Source organism: Taudactylus pleione, unplaced genomic scaffold (assembly GCF_031769625.1).
Source record: "Taudactylus pleione unplaced genomic scaffold, aTauple2 ptg000044l, whole genome shotgun sequence".
Taxonomy (NCBI): domain Eukaryota; kingdom Metazoa; phylum Chordata; class Amphibia; order Anura; family Myobatrachidae; genus Taudactylus; species Taudactylus pleione.
This window is the reverse complement of record NW_028284446.1, coordinates 4,206,414-4,224,141: the sequence shown is the minus strand read 5'-3', so window position 1 is coordinate 4,224,141 and position 17,728 is coordinate 4,206,414. Positions and strand designations below refer to the sequence as shown.

The following is a 17,728-nucleotide window of genomic DNA, read 5'->3' as shown; positions in this document are numbered from 1 at the left end:
GTTAATGACATTGAGCACACCACTGCCGGGGACACACTACACCAGGGATGGGGAACCTCAGGCCCGGGGGCCTTATAAGGCCCCTTGAATCATTTGGTCTGGCCCTCAGAGCTTTTTTCTGCTAGCCTCATCTGGCTATCAGGGTGCCTAGAATGGCACCCTGCAGCCAGAATCTATGCAGCAGTGCCGCTTGGAGCGTCCTTGGGATGCTTCAGATGGCCAGAACGCTGCCCTTACAGCTCCCCGGAGCATCTTCAGGATGCTCCAGGCATTGCTGTAATCACCGGTGATTGTAACTCCACCCCCATGAGACATCACATGGAGGGGGCGTGACCTGCACCGGGTCCGCAAATAATGTTATGTATATCAAAATGGCCCTCGGCAGAAAAAAGGTTCCCCACCCCTGCACTACACGATATCACTCATGAAGCAATATCGTGTACTGGATATTCGGCTTTAGGTTATGAAGTAAAGTGTTTTGAGATGAGGCTTTGGTTGTATTATAGGATAGTGAATAATTTGGTTTGGATTATAGCGCACATGGGGTTGTAACGTTGGATTTGCCGAGTGGTCTGGAGGATGTGGAAAGGCAAGAGTATATCGGACTCACTTTGCTACAGCATTTAGGATGAATTGAATCATCAGGGAGGCACGCAAAGTCATGCAGCCATGAACAAAGTGACAAAGGTTTTGATTTGGGCAAACCGCCATCTTCCAGCAATCTCAGCAATATTCATACCGGGAGTCCTCAATTGGGAAGCAGACTTACTGAGTCGTCAGGACATACACGACGTAGAGTGGTCTCTCCACCCGGGAGTGTTTCAGCACTTGGTGAACAAATGAGGTCTACCAGAGAGAGACCTCATAGCATCACGTCATTACCACAAGGTCCCCAGGTACAGGTCCAGTCCAGAGACCCATCAGCAGCTGGACGCACTGGTAGTAAGACGGCACTTGAAGCTGGTGTATCTCTTTCCTCCAATTTTCCTCCTCCCAAGAGTCCCCAGGAAATTTAAGCAGGAAGGCGGAACAGTAATACTATCAAATATAGAAAGGGGACCTAGGCGCTTGAGGAGTGAATTACACACCCTGATATACCACAGCTGAATGGGGTAGTCGGTCCCAAAATACAGAAAAGCATCAAATGAGAATAGCAGCCGGTAAACAGGGGGTGAGTACAATACAATAAGGTTCGTTGTCTTAAAAAAAATATATATATTTTTATTGTATAAAAAGACTATATAAATCTATTGACACTTACCCCTAGTAACACAGCATTATAGGCAGTATAGCATGAAATTAACATGTTGTCCTATGACCTGCACGGACAGAGTCCTCAGAATAATTTAGGTGGATGTATGTCCAATAAAGTTCGGTTATAATTTATACTTGCCGACCATATGAAGAAGTGGAAGGAATTTTTTCCTAAGTTGCAGGTGGTATGCGCTGTCAGCCGAGGTTGCCTATGATGAGAATAAGCGGTCTGAAACACGGTGTCATGATAGAAGGCTCTAACCTGTTGAAAGGGAGCCTGGATCTCCGTCTGGAAGCTGTTAACAGCGGCTGTGTTCCAAGCTGTGTTAAAATATGAATCTCCGCATAGCAACTGTTCTCAATGGTAGCCGGGAGATTAAGGTACTATATCGTTGTTCTCCTTGTAGCGGATATGGAGCACTTTTGGTTTGGTGCAAATAAGTTTGTAAACTTCATACAGGTCAGCTCAACCTAGGGAAGGGAGCCGGTATTAACCTGTGTGGCTAGGCTGGCAGTATTCTCCGATTATGATGTTAATCAAGAAGCGGACCACAGCAGGTGTTGTGGTGGTACCGGTGAATCAATGTGTCCTTGTGTTGTAGCAGGTAGCTGGGACAATCACGGTTCTTGGCAGAGAAGTCACCTACGCGTTTCAACGCTAATCCGGCGTCTTTGTCAAGGTAACAGGAACAGTAATACTAGTTGCTTCGGCATGGCCCAGATGTCATTGGTTCACCGACATACAGAATCTGTCCATAGACTGTCCATATCCTCTTCCTCTATGGCAGGATCTGTTAACGCATTGTCCCTGTCTGCATCCGGACTTGCCTCGTCTGGCTTTGACGGCGTGGCTCTTGAATATTCCATCTTAAGAGCTAAAGGTTTCTCCAGCTATGTGCCTCAAACAATGCTTAGGGCATGAAAGCCTGCCTCTGCCCGCATCTATTATAGGGTTTGGCATTCTTTTAGTCAATGGTGTTCCCACAGGAAGTATGATCCTAAGGTGTTAAGTGTTTCCTGGGTACTGGCTTTTCTCCAGGCTGGTTTAAACCTTGGTCTTCACCTGGCCACTTTGAGTGTGCAGGTTTCTGCATTGTCCGCCTTGTTCCAGAAAAGATTGCTTCAATACCAGATGTTAGAATTAATTATTTATTTTTTTTCAGGGAGTTCTGCGAGTTCAGCCTCCCTTTGTTCCACCGGTAGCACCGTTGGGATCTGTCTTTGGTTCTTAAGGGGCTACAAGCTCCCCCATTTGAACCTCTGGACTCTGTAGACATGAAATGGTTGACAGCGAAGACACTTTTTCTCCTGGCTATCTCTTCTGCATGCAGAGTCTCTGATTTGGCAGCGCTCTCTTGTCTCTCCCCATTTTTTATTTTTCACCAGGATAGAGTTGTTCTTGGTACAAGGGAGGGTTACCTTCCTAAGGTAGTGTCCCTTTTTCATGTAAATTATGAAATTACAGTTCCAGCTTTTCAGGCTCCAGACCTCTCTGTAGGCGAAGCCTCCCTGGATGTAGTTCGTGCTCTCCGTATCTATGTGGAGCATACAAACTCTGTTAGAAAATTAGATGCTCTTTTTGTATTATATGGTTTTCACAAACGAGGGTGGTCGGCTAACAAGCAGACCCTGGCTCGATGGTTACGTATGACTCTCAGGTGTACACACAGTCTGATCTCCCTGTCCCAGACTTTTCTTAGGTTCAGCGCTTTTGATATTTTTTCCTCTCAGGATGTTTCCTTTGGGTGACGAGTCCTCCTTTCTGCTCAGGAGCGCCCCCCACCCTTAGGGGAACTGCTTTAGGACATCCCCATGGCATCCCTGTGTATCCCTATGGCCCTGAAGAGAAAATAAGAGTTATGGTAGACTTACCATTGACAGCTCTTTTTCTTCGAGGTCCACAGGGCACCCACCCTGATGCACCTGGCTGCATTTGTTATTTTTTCTTTCGGTCACGGATTCCCTCATCTTGTGTGAGATTGCTTCTGGTGTATGATTGATCTTCCTTTTCCTCTTTCCTTCTCCTGCCTTGAGGCTTGTTTACAAAACTGAAGGGCTGGGGGCGGAGTATATATGGAGGAGGACCTGAGGCATCCTGGGAGCAGAAAGCTTTAACTGTTTTGTGCTTGGATCTCTCCAACCACATTACCCCATGGTATCCCTGTGGACCCTATGGACCTCGAAGAAGTTATCAATAGTAAATCTACCATAACTTATTTTTTCTTATTTTTAATGCCTGAAGTTTGTTGCATGAGAAAGTAAAGTACTGTAGTTTGCCAAACAGGACAGAAGTAATGTAGGATTTAAACTATAAAATTGTATTTAGGTTATTTTATTTGCTTCAATAATCAAACCAGTATCATGCCCATCTACCTAGAAGCACAGCTATCCCTGTATCTATAACCTTTTTAGCCAATCTCCATTCTCGTCATCTGTATAGTAATACTGATACAAGACAGCTTAAGATAGCTATGCACAGTTCTATCCAGTTGCCGGCTATAACTGTCACATGTGGCTTTACAGATATATTGGGCCAAAAGTAATAGGGTGAGAGTTTAGCAGCAAACTCTCACATTGGTCGTGTTTTATCTTCAAAATGGGTAAACATCTGGATGAGAGTTTAAATTGTGTTTGAGAATAAAAACCTGCATGTTCTTGGACTCATTTACATTGTCCAGCCCTTTTACATTTGGCTCATTAAATCTGACTGCATCATTAGGTCACACAATCAGTCAATGCGTGTTGAAATGTGGCCATTATGGCCAACTACAATTACTATCTGTTCTACTAATTTTGGACCTTTGCTTGCTGTAAATTGCAGACAGTTTGGTCTCATATGGCCCATCGGGCTGTCAAACTTAAATCATATGTGAGGACTTTTAATCAAGCTGAAGTCTGGTAATGAACAAACTAGTTACATATGTAATTGTGACTTCATTTTTAATATTTTTCCCAGTTCTGTATCTATCTTAATGTGTTTAGCCCCTTCAACACATACTTCTTATCCATTTGCTACCATTTCAGCACTTGAGTTGAATTTTGCGCTATTTTCTTAAATGGTTTTCAGTGTCTGATCTGTATGAAACTATTTTGTAAGCTGCAACAATATTCCCTGTTTGTCCTTTCTCCTGCTGGTTTGCAGAGTGTTCCAGGAGACATTTCAGATGCGTTTGATGTTGCTGTAAAGATTCTAAAACCTCACGTCTTGCATTGTACCACGAGCACTTATCTCTTGATGTGTATTTCTACCCATCATAGAGTTCTTCAAATGTTCTTTTTATTCTTTCAGCTCTATTGGAGTACATATGTAATATCCTGCTACAAATTGATTTTGATCTTGAGATAATCTTTTATTTTTCAGATATGGAATGATTTTATGAATCGTACCGGAGAAGAACAGGAGAAAGTGCTTCTTTATCTGGAGCAAGAAATGAGGGGACCCCGAGAGAGGGGTAATAAGGGCAAAGATAAGAGGACAGGTACCTGAGTGCATTTATTGTCTTATAGTACAATACAACTGGCAGGCATTGTCTATCCCTGTGTTGTGCCACTTTGTTAGTTGCTTCTTTTGCTTTTGAGTGTTATTTGTTTGTTTTTTATACCCCATTGAGTTAAAGAACCTCTAAACCTAAAACAGAAGTGATGTCCCAATGTTCACATATGTGTATATTTGTAGTGGCCTTGACGAAACTTGTGCTCTTTGGCATTTTATTACATTTGGTCTGTAGCTGAGTGCCGGCTATTCTTTTATTAGCCATTTTCTGCAAAATGTTTGCTTTTGCAAATTCTTTGTACGGCAGATGTCTATGTAGCATATTTCAGAGCTACACAGTAATTTAAATGCAACATGAACAGCATGGTCCATTGGAGAAGGAGCACACAAAGGGGGGAATTCAGTTAGCCGTGATAAGCCACATTTTCGCAAAACAAAATGGTTATCGTGTGAAATTATACTTGTCGCGCTACCTTATTAGCCGCGGTTTTCGCGGGTGCAAATTTTGACCTGCATTTTGTGCGAATTAGTTTTAATTACCTCCTGAGCAGGTGAAATGTTGGGGAAAATCCCTATTTCAAGGTAATGTCGGGATTTGGTTCAGAACAACCAGGACACCCTCCTTAATGACTAATTAGGCAAAAATACTTTTTTAATTGGCTTAATGTGGCCAGTAATGACCTGTCATTTTTGGGTTAAAACGTGCAAAATGCAGGAAATTGGGTCAATTGATGTGGGACAGGTATATGGGGGTACTAAATGAATGGGACAGGTGTTTTTAAGATTGCAGATGGGTGTCAGAGGCGTATTTTGAACATTTTTAAAAGTGACGTTTAAATGATACAAATATATACTTATAGGCATTTTTATGCACTCCAAATTTAAAAAGAACATTTATTTTTCCAAAAAACACTTGCTTTTTATCATTATTTGACTGATTTAGAAATATGCATTTAACAGGCATATTGACACAATTTAAGAACCCCAAATACCTTTATTAGGAACACTAGTACACTCCTATATTTTTATCCTAGATCACTTTAACTTTTTTTGAGGTACAGGCAGATTTTTATTTTTTTCCCATTTGCACCTATTCTTACTGCAGGAAAAACCAGGAAGAGTATTCTTGCGAATGCCGCATTGCGACTTTTGGAATTAAATTGCGCAAAAACAGGTGTGCGCATAGAAGCGATGAGCAGAATTCGCAATGCAAAAACTTTGCTCGCGTAAAATGACTGCATTATCGCGGCTAATTGCAATTTCAAAATGTATGCATCTACCTAAAACCTCCTCTGAGTTACAAACCCTTGCAGTCATCATAAACTATTTTCAGTGGTCAGTTACATGTGCCTAGCTTCTCACTCCCCTCATAAGCACACGTGCCTATTTTTTTTTATTAACAACTAGATCACCGCTAATAATTTTTTTGACAGCACTAGGGGGTCATCTCAGTTTAGAAATAAGTCAAATTGAGTAATAGTGTGACTCTAGCCATACTGGTTATGTGTGTGTGTTTATGTGTGTATATATATATATATATATATATATATATATATATATATATATATATATATATATAGATGATCCCCATCAGTATATTTTAGAAGGGTTTATTTCAGATACAATAACAAAGGAACAATTAAGGAAACAGAACAAGTAAAATCATTCATTAGAAACTATGCTTATCTCATGCAAAGATAGCCCAGTCCTTGCAGGTAACCAAGTCCACACTTGGAGAGGCTTGGGTCAGTGGGCCCAACACGTTTTGTCATAAATGACTTCCTCAGGGGTGTCTTTAAGATAGATAGATATGTGTGTGTGTGTATATAGATGTAGATAGATAATATAATATACATACACACGTGTGTCTCTCTCAGCAACAGTGCCGGCACTCAGATTTAAATATTCAGACACGACAATACTCCAACTGGTCAGTTGGAGTATTGTCTTCTCTGAACATTTTAACCCCTGAGTGTCGCCACTGCTGCTAATATACTACTAGCACTAGTTTTGGAGGGAAACTGGATGAAATGATCTTCAAGTACACAGAAAAAAATGCAGGTATATGGTACTCAATCTATAGATGTGTGTGTATTTATATATACTGTATATGTGTGTGTGTGCAATTTGAAATCCTATTGCATTCACTCTCCATTTTTATATCCCTTAGAGAATCCCGCTTACACCCCTGAGGAGTGTTACAAGAGGATCAGTCGCAGCCTGCGTTGCACTCTTAAGAGACGCCAGATTCCAATGGTTAAGCACTGTTCCTTTCCTCACTTTCTATATATACAGATATGGGTAGCTCTGAACCACATGCATGATGTAATTCTAGCTATGGAAGCTTCCCACTCATTTTGAAAAGGGCTAGTATTCATATGCATTATATCAATTGGATTGGTGAGATGTGTGTGTTTACAGGCTGATAAATAAAAGGGCCATCGGAGAGCAACTGGTTGAAGAGGTGGGCATGTAGTAATGGAGAGGGAATGAGTGTGGATACCTGGTTACTGAAGATAATGATCTGAGGGTGTACTGAAAAAGTGACAGGATTTGGAACAAGGAAATATCTTGTCAAAAGTTCTTATCTTTTGAAGTAGTTGGCTGAGAAGGAGGAAAGAGAAGGATGTGCAGTTTGGCACAGAAGTGAATTGAAAGTGATTAAAGAAGCTTTGAGGCTTAGAAGGGTTGAATGAAATTATAGTGGATGAAGTCTTCTTTCTGTCATTTTGTAAAGCTTTACTCAGCAATGCTTTAGCATTTTTGCTGGTGGTTGGGCTGTTAGATGTGCCATGGTTGAAGCTAGGAGATTGTGGTGGATGGATATGTATTAAAACCTGAAGTGAATGTTTACTTGTAGAAACAGGCAGCCTATTAGTTAGAGGAGAGAGAGAGTAGTTTTCTTAGTGAAAGTGAGAAGTGCATCAGGTCCAGAGTATGGGATGTAGTTTGGAAGCCGACGGTCTAAATGCCGACCGCCGGCTTCCAGACTTTCTAATCCCGGCATGGTACTAATGAAAGGCGTCAAGTTTGGACGCCAGAAGGCCGGCGCCCGGCATACCGAACGACGATAAGCTGAGCGCGGGCAGCCGTGGGATGGGGGGGTTTCGGGGGACGGAGGGTTAGGTTCCCGGGGGCGACTTAGGGGTAGGCATCCCCCCCAGGAGGGTTAGGCTAGGGGAAGGGGGGTTAGGCACCCCCGGGGGGAGGTTAGGGTTAGGCTGCGGTGAAGGGGGGGTTAGGTTTAGGCACTTAGGGGTGTCTAACCCTAATCCAACCTCTAAGGGAGAGTTAGGAGGGGGGGAATTAGGTTAGCGATACTTACCTAAGGGACGATCAGGATTTTCACCCTTGCCAGGCTGCCGCTGTTGGGATTTGAACCGCCGGCCCTGCGTCCGGCGGTAATACCTACTACACCCCAGAGTATTTAGGGGTTGCTCTGTGCTTGTGGATGTAAGGCAAGGGGGGAGCGCAAAGTGAGACTGATGGAACAGAGCAGAAGTGGGTGAAGATCATTACAAGATGATTTGTGGCAACAGAGGCTGAAGTGGTAATGTGAATGCTGAAATTGCCGAAGTATAGGAATGTAATCAGCAAGACACAAAAGTTGTCAATCAATTTGAAAACTCGACCTAGGGATGATAAATTACTGCAATAGTGTGGATTTCAAAGGAGGAGAAGGAATGGCAGCAGGGGCATTACTCTGAAGTTGCAGTATGGAGAGACTGATTCCTCCACCTTTTCTGTGTCCAAGATGCTGTATCAGAGGAGGTAAGCCAGATTTCTGTAATGGCAGGGAGGTTTAGGTATTTGGAAAATAATGGTCACACAGATCTGGAATTGGCAGAGCCGGCCCTAGCCAATTTGATGCCCTAGGCAAGATTTTGGCTGGTGCCCCTAGCAGATGATCCCACCGCTAATCTTATACTTGGTACACACTAGACGATATTTTGAATGATTTGGGCAAATCCGACACATCGAAGCAACAAATCGTGTAGTGTGTACCCACTATCATGATCCAATGCGCACTCCCGCCGGTCATCTGTCGCATGCTCAGAACTTTTGTACATGCAGAATAGCCCCCGCTATCCCCCCACCGTCGCTGCCAGCATCGGCAAGATATTATATAAACAGGTAGGAACTGCCCAGTTACTCACTCAGCACCAAGGAAGCAGCTCCTCTCAGACTCAGTGGCCAGGATTTACGAAGCAGCGGCTTCTGTAAGCCACTGAGTTCTAGCAGCTTGCTGTTGAATATTTAAAACGGCACTCGGCGTCAGTGTAAAGCACGCCGGGTATTACACTGACTCCGGGTGCCATTTTAAATATTCACCTGAAACCCGCCGCTTCGTATATCCTGGCTAGTGAGTCAGATGATCCATTTAGGCAACACAGCACACTTCTGACACTGCCCCAGTGCCCATCAGCATCTCTTTCTGAGTCAGAATCACTCAGTCAGATCAAGCAGGCAGCAGCACGGCCAGCAACCCTCTCTGCCCAGTGCCCGCTGCGCCTCTCTCCCAGTTAATTTAGAGATTGAGACTCAGTCGTTTCTGGTGGTCTCATGTCTGACTGCCTCTTCTGACTTCAGCCAAGCTGGACTGGAAGTCGCCAGGACCGTTCTGGGCTGTGCTGCAGACAGTGCCAGCAGAAATTGTAGGGCCCGGGACTGAGAATATAGGCAGGGCCCCTGGGCCCCTCTCCTCCTGCTACATCTCATTAATCATGACTTACCTTATCGCCTTGAAGAATGCTCCTTTCTTCTGGCTTCTTCTCCAGGTCTGGCTGACTCTGCTCCTCACGTGCCGCAGCTCCTCTGACTTCTTCCTGCCAGCCACGTGCCAACTCCAAAGGAAATATAAAAAATTATTGAATAAGAGCAGGGGCAAACCATGGATTTTCTGGGGGGAGGGGTTTTTTATTTATATATTTATAAATATAATGTGTCCTGAAAGAGCGGCACTCCTTGTTTTAACAAGTACTCAATCAAAGGGTCCCAGACCACTCAGTAAGTTCAACGTTCCAAATTTTATACAAATTTTTCATCAGGAACCTGGGTATGAAATCCCGGCTGTCGGGATGCCGCTGGCCGTAATATTGACAGCGGCATCCCGACAGTAGGAATACTGACACCCATAGGGCGCTATAGTAAGTAGTTTTCTAACCTCTACCCTAAACCTAACCCACCCTCCGCGATGTCTAAACCTAACCTCCCCCTCACCACACCCTAAACCTAACCCTCCTTCCCCGGTGCCTAACCCTGCTAGCTAACGCTACCCTCCCCCTGCACCCCGATCCTCACCTTCAGGATGCCGACGGTCTGGATACTGGTGCCGGGATCCCGATCTGTCTGGATTTCGGCGACTGTATTAAGACCATCGGCATCACGCACTCCGGGATGCCGACTACATCCCACATTAACACATACATACAGACAAAAACATATACACACTACACATACTGTATATACACACTAACATACACATATATACACACACTAGCAGATACATACACACTAACACATGCATCATGCATACACATATATAGACTAGCACATACACACCAACACATATATACATACACACTAACACATATATACACATGCTAAAACACATACATACTTATCACTTACACTGAAGCAACAGCAGCTTGGTAATGTGGTCGGGCACCTTGCATCATCAGGCTCCGCCCCCTCGATGACGCGATTTGTGGGCAAACATGGGCGGGGTTTGTCACATTGGCTCCGCCCCCATTGCGATACTGAAGAGGGGAATTTAATCGGTCCATCGGCGGGCTGGCAGGCGGTAGCAAGGCCGCCTTCTCCTCCTGATGCTTGGATCTAGATTGGGGCTGTGGCGGCTAATGAAGGCGCAGCCGTAAGTTGTCACTCACTGCTCCGCAAAGGGGAGGCCGTGGCTGAGCATGCACAGCATGCCCTCCCGCGGCTATTGTAGTCGTACTTGTCTCTTGTAGTCAGAATGAGCGTCTATGCTGAAGCTCATTCTGACCGGTCACCTGTCCACTGTGATGCCTGATCGGAGCTGAGCTCCGATCATGGTAGCGGCGGGGAACTGCAGAGCCGAGGGATGCCCCAAAGGCATTCAAGATGCTCTAGTCATTTGCTTAGTTCTGGGAATTGGGGAGAGCAGGTAGTGAAGATGTGTGGATAAGGTTGTTAGGATTGGAAGGTAGTAAAATGTTTTGATGTGGAACAAACAGTGTGAACAGATAGGAAGGATTACCAAAGCCCCAGAGTTGGATGTGATTAGACAAGGAGCAGGACGGGAGTGACTTTTGTGCTTCTGTAGGTCGATAAGGGTGGTGGATGCGCACAGTAGTGAGAAGGGAAATGGTGAAGGAGAAATAATGTGGAAGGGCAAAATAGGATGCTGGAGAGTGAAAAGAAGTTTGGAAATGGTATGAAAGTGCCTATCTGAAAGAGAGATTGTGAATTGTGTAGTAGCTTGGTGAATTGAGAAGAGTATAGTGGCACAGTTGGTAGCTTTGCTGCCTCTCAGCACTGGCGTCATGGGTTCAATTCCAACCAGGGCCCTATCTGTCGAGTTTGTATGTTCTTCCCATGTTTGCATTTACTTTGTGTACTCAGATGTCCTCTCATAATTCTAAAACATACTGGTAGATTTTGAACAAAAAAATAACGTATGTATGTACATGGGATAGGGAGAATGGATTGTACACTCTACTGTGACAGGGACTGATGTGATTAATAAATGTAAGTCCAAATACTATAAACAAAGGGGTCTTTAAACGAAGCGCTCCTTACTGCAGGTGTAATTTGGCACCTGCACCTATCAGCCAGGTGCTCTTAATTAGATGAAGAAAAATGGTGTTTGAACACTGTGTCAAAAGTTAAAACAGCGCTGTATCTTTTTAGTTTGTTCTCAGAGGCAAAATCCCAGCTTCAATGCAACTTCTATATTAATCTTTAAAAAAACGAATATCAGTTCCAAGAAAAGACTTCACAAGAAGCTTGAAAATAGAATCCAAAAGGGTAGTTGTTCCATATAAGACAATATTTTAATATCCAAACTTCACAAATAAAAAACAAAAAGAAAAAATTATTTCTCTCTCACAACTCTTAAAAAAGATCACAATGTCTTTCAGGCAGAAAAAAAGTTTTTCTATATCTTTCCACGATGTATGCAACAATTCAAGGTAGGCTTACCGTCCCTGCAGGGACCTCACGCACATGGCACAAAGACTACTCCATCCCGAGGGTATGTAAGGATAAAGGAAATCCTATAGATCCTGTGAAAAAATCCAGGATGGTATTTCCTAATGCGATGGATGTATTCCGAGCTCGGCTCTCACCCGAGTCCGTCACCGCTCCCTTAGACACCTTCTCATGGGTCCTCGTGACTCTCACTCACGGCTATGCGCGGCTTTCACCCACAGATGTTGGTCTATGTACACCCGATATAGTGCGGCTCCTGGATGTTCCGGCTGACAGGAAGGAAAAAGGAATAGAAAATATTCAGAAAGGAGATGGTCTGTCAGTAAAAGAAATAAAGAAAGAGGAAATGGTAAGAGCTTTGAGAAAATAGAGAGCTTAGAATTTCCCCTGATAACTGGAGAGAGAATGAATATGGAAATGACCAAAGACCTTTTCAGTCAGACTTTAGGATGTACAATAGATTTAATGCATTAGAAAATTATTATCATGATGGAACAAAACATAAGATGCCTTTTTTAGGGGAAAGATATCACAAGCCCTACCAGAAAAGAGGATGGAGGGAATATTAATTTCAGGACGAGTAAGAAAAAGAGGAAAAAGGGGGGGAGGTCCCAGAAAAAGGGAAAAATATCTGGAGAAAACAGGTAAAGGCTAAAAAGAAAGGATGAAAAAGGTGAGCAATATGGGCAGTACAGAATCTAAGATTTATAACCTCAGTTTTTATGAATTAACGGAAGTAGAAAGGAAGCTATTAAGTAGAGGTTTGAAATTTGCTCCAACCAATAAAATTAAATCTTTACACGTTTTTATTGATACACAAAAGTTTTTACGAAAGTTATCTTTGAAAAGATTTTTCCATAAAGATAAAAAAGAGATGAATGATTCTATTAATGAAAAGGAGAGGAGAAATTTCCACAAGATCTCCATTTTTAATCCCGTAAACAGCAGAGGAAACTTTGTTGAAACACATGGGAGATTAGTCACAGAGGATCTAGAGAGATTATGTGACAATACAAAGAAGAATAAACGACAAAATAAATTTGTCCAACATCCCGAAAATAGAAAGAGATGCTATGAAAAGATTGAAGGATAAAAAAGAACTCTCAATTAAAACAGCGGATAAGGGGGGAGGAGTAGTTGTTTTAGATACACCTTGTATGAGGAAAAAATTTATGATCTGCTGGCAGATACAGATACATATATTTGTTTAAAAAAGAATCCTATTGAAAACATCAAGAAAAATTTATATGATCTGATAGACAAATACACATTGAAAGGAGTATTGTCAGAAAAGGAAAAACATTTCTTGAAAACCTAACATCCAGTTTTGCCTGTGATTTATGGACTTCCAAAAATTCATAAAAATGTTAAAGACCCTTCTTTACGCCCGATTGTAGCATGTATAGGTTCAGCCACAGCTAATTTATCCAAATTTATAAATTTCTTTCTGCAGCCCATAGCATGTAAAGGGAGGGCATATCTTAGAGACACAACCGATGCCATAAATAAGTTAGAAGCTATAGAATGGAAACAAAGTGACTTATTAATAACAGCCGATGTATCGGCACTGTACACCATTATAAAACATGAAGTGGGGCTTAATGCAGTAGAAAAAGTTTTGGATATAGAAACAAAAGCTTTTATTTTGGAAGGGATAACATTTATTTTGGTTAATAACCACTTTACCTTTAAAGATGTACATTATGTCCAGCGGTCCGGAACTGCGATTGGGACGAAATTCACCCCCAGCTTCGTGAACATCTTCAAGGGCATGTGGGAGAAGGCCCATGTATGGCAGGAGCTGGGGGCTGGCCTAGTCACATACCATCGATATATAGATATCATTATGATATGGAGAGGTGGTATCGATGCTTTTTCTATTTTCCAAGAGAGTCTTGACAGTAACAATTTGAGTCGTGGTGACTTATACCATTAATGAATCATATGTTAATTTTTAAGATTTAACTGTGTACATTGAGGAGTTGAAGATATATACAAAAAACTTTTTCAAGCCCACTGATAGTAATTCTTTCATTCATATAAATAGTAGTCACCATCCTAGCTGGCTGAGGGGTGTTCCCAATAGTCAGTTTTGTAGAATAAAGCGCAATTGTACTAATGAGGACATGTATAAAGAACAGGTCCAATCTTTGGCAATGCAGTTTTTAGACAAGGGATATAAAAAGGAGAATATTAATAAGACTCTCCAGAATATTGATAATACTAGAAGGGAAGATCTTTTAGTGAAAAAACAGAAGAGAGTCAGGAAAACGATTTTTCCATATCCTTTGTCACTACGTTTAACAAAGATTATAAAAAGTTGGTAATGGTTTTAAATAAACATTGGCACATTTTAAAAGCTGATCCAATTTAAAAAAATTAGTTACCAGAAAAACCTGTTATATACAAGCGAGCTCCAAACCTAAAAAATGTGTTAGTAAGAAACGCAATGTCACCATCTAGAAGAATAGGTACAAGAATAACCTCCAAAAGGATTTTTTCGATGTGGCATGTGCATAGGATGTAGAAGTGTGGAAAGCAATGAAGGCAATAAAATAACTACCGGTAGTTTTTCTTCATGTGTCACTAATAAGTTTTATATAATCAATTTCTACCTTGTAATAGCAGCAACATTGTGTATATTATACAATGTAGTTGTAATAAACAATATGTGGGCAGATCAAGTCGCCCTTTTAAAACAAGAATGTCTGAGCATTTGAGAAATGTCCGCAAAGGATTGGAAACACATCATATGTCATTGCACTTTAAATATATGTATAGCTTCTCCACTGACAGTATAGTAAGTTTCAAAGTTATTGAAAGTATTGAACAAAAGATACGACAGGGAGATTTAGGAGCTATGTTGGCAAAGGCCGAGATGAAGTGGATTCATGAATTAAGAACTTTAAAACCGAGAGGTCTCAATGGTGATTTTGAGACCAAATTGTTTTTTTTAGCTCCATGTGACAACCTATATACTACATGTATGCATATTTTAAAATAGTATGTACTCTTTTGTTATAACACATTTTGTATTTGAAGATTAATGGTATGTGATATATATATATTTGGACGGATTTTTTAAATAGGGGCCATTATAGATCCAACTATGCATGTGATATAATTGTTTAAAAGTATATTCATATATGCCTTTTTTATATTTATTTTAAGGTGAGTATATTGCTTTTACTTTTCCCCTGAATGTGTATATATTTTATAAGGTATCGGGAATATGGATCCTGAATCTGCAGGGATCATAAAAGGAAGGGGCGGTTTCAGGTCAGCTATGCCTTGAAAAGGACCCATGGAGGGTTGAAACACGTTGGAAGCTGACTTGGAATAGAGCGCATATCATTTATATACATTCCATGTATATCATCTTGTATGCTTTAATAGAGAGGTGAAAGCGGGCAGGTGAGAGCTGTAAGCCGGAACATTCAGGAGCAACACTATATCGGGTGTACATAGACCAACATCTGCGGGTGAGAGCAGCACATAGCCGTGAGTGAGAGTCACGAGGACCCATGAGACGGTGTCTAAGGGAGCGGTGACGGACTCGGGTGAGAGCCGAGCTCGGAATACATCCATCGCATTAGGAAATACCATCCTGGATTTTTTTCACAGGATCCTTTATCCTTACATACCCTCGGGATGGAGTAGTCTTTTTGCCATGTGCGTGAGGTCCCTGCAGGGACGGTAAGCCTACCTTGAATTGTTGCATACATCGTGGAAAGATATAGAAAAACTTTTTTTCTGCCTGAAAGACATTGTGATCTTTTTTAAGAGTTGTGAGAGAGAAATAATTTTTTCTTTTTGTTTTTTATTTGTGAAGTTTGGATATTAAAATATTGTCTTATATGGAACAACTACCCTTTTGGATTCTATTTTCAAGCTTCTTGTGAAGTCTTTTCTTGGAACTGATATTCGTTTTTTAAAGATTAATATAGAAGTTGCGTTGGGCAGCACAGATGGTGTTATGGTTAGCGTTACTACCTCACAGCACTGAGGTCGTTGGTTCGATACCCACTACGGCCCTAACGTGTGGAGTTTGTGTATTCTCCCTGTGCTTGCGTGGGTTTCCTCTTGGTGCTCCGGTTTCCTCCCACACTCCAAAAATACATTGGTAGGTTAATTGGCTTCTAACAAAAATTACCCCCAGTGTGTATGTGTGTGAGCATATGGTATGGAATATAGATTGTAAGCTCCACTGGGGCAGGGACGGATGTGAATGGCCGAATATTCTCTGTAAAGCGCTGCGGAATGTGTGTGCGCTATATAAATAACGTAATAATAATAATTGAAGCTGGGATTTTTGCCTCTGAGAACAAACTAAAAAGATACAGCGCTGTTTTTACTTTTGACAGTGTTCAAACACCATTTTTTTTCAAATAATGTGAGATGATGTGGATTAGCTAGGGTAGGTAATGAGAGAGAGAGAGTGTGATGGGGGGGAACAATTGATCCAAGTTGTGCTAGACAACGGAGGCTCCTTAGCTGCTTCCCAAGTAGAGTAATCTAATAGGCAGCCCTCTGCTGCTTAGACATACGATCCAAGATGATTGAAGCTGGCCCTGCATCCAAATTGATTTTCAATAGCTCTAGTTAATTAAGTCCTACCAACAGGGATTCTACAGATTAATTGGGTACTAATCTATTACATGTTCTGCCAACTAGTGCTTCAGATGATTATTTCTTCTGTTCAGGGCCTGCTTAAGTTCTGTGTAACAGTATATATTATTGTTACCCTTGTACAATGCTACGGAATAGATTTATGCTATGTAAAATGAACAATAGTGATGATCCGTTTTAGAATAGTTTGCCAAAGTATGTATAGATGGCTTTCATTTAAAAAAATGGTGCGGTTTACATGCGGAAGGTCCAAGGTTACTGTCAGCAGCTTAGTGCATTTTTACCGTGCCGGTATTCTAACTTTAAGCATGCCATTTTCTAAGCATCATTTTTACACTGCCGGGTTAGTGCTGCTGCCATTCTGTGGACTATGTAGTCACTGTCGACAAAGTGACCATTGACTACTTAACAGCATCCCAGTGGTGCTACTGTTAAGTTAACATACTGTCTTTCTGTAACAGGGTACATACTGTCTTTCTGTAACAGGGTACCCTGGAGTGCTTGGAAGAGGAGATGATGTCTTTTTTCTCAGTCAGCCCTGAGTCTGTGTACATTGCAATGATGGAAAACAGGTACTGCATCTGTTTCTGACATTCTTCATATGTCCACACTGTTAACTGTCTGTGTGCAATAAGGAAGGGATAATGCTGTAACTCCTGTCAGACAAACATCCCCTGTGTGTGTGTGTGTGTGTATATATATGTACTGTGTGTGTGTGTAATATATATATATATATATATATATATATATAATGGATAAGTTGTTGTGTTTTATTAAAGTCCAAAATTATGAATGGATCCAAACAAGCGCTGCTGCATCGAATCGCGACTTCACCAAAACCGTAACCAATTATTCTTGGAGGAAGATGAAAGTAGCTCACATTGTAGAATCAAATCAATTTTTATATAAATAAATGCATAAAATCACGTACATTTCAGTTAAAACAACAGCGTGTAACATCACCGGATAATTACCGAATCTCGTCACTGCTGGAACTGTTATGGGTCAATACCGAGTCCTTAGACGGAGAATCATCTGCTTATAGCCGACTCTCTCATGTACATCCAGACACACCATAAACCAAAGCTCCTGCCTTGGTGATATCTCACCTAGAGTAAGTGATGAATACAGCAAGTGTCCAACTGGTGCCGCCCCAAA

At 41.7% G+C, this 17,728-nt stretch overlaps 1 protein-coding gene across 2 annotated transcripts in view; it reads left to right on the top strand.

Annotated features, from left to right (window-relative positions):
* Positions 1–17,728, top strand: part of R3HDM4 (R3H domain containing 4) — a 54,283-nt gene that overhangs the window by 24,782 nt on the left and 11,773 nt on the right. For both annotated transcript variants that reach the window (XM_088460344.1, XM_088460345.1), the window contains exons 4-6: positions 4,616–4,733; positions 6,918–7,003; positions 17,057–17,142. In XM_088460344.1, coding sequence (XP_088316470.1) covers positions 4,616–4,733; positions 6,918–7,003; positions 17,057–17,142 — 290 coding nt within the window. The remainder of the gene's footprint in view (positions 1–4,615; positions 4,734–6,917; positions 7,004–17,056; positions 17,143–17,728) is intronic.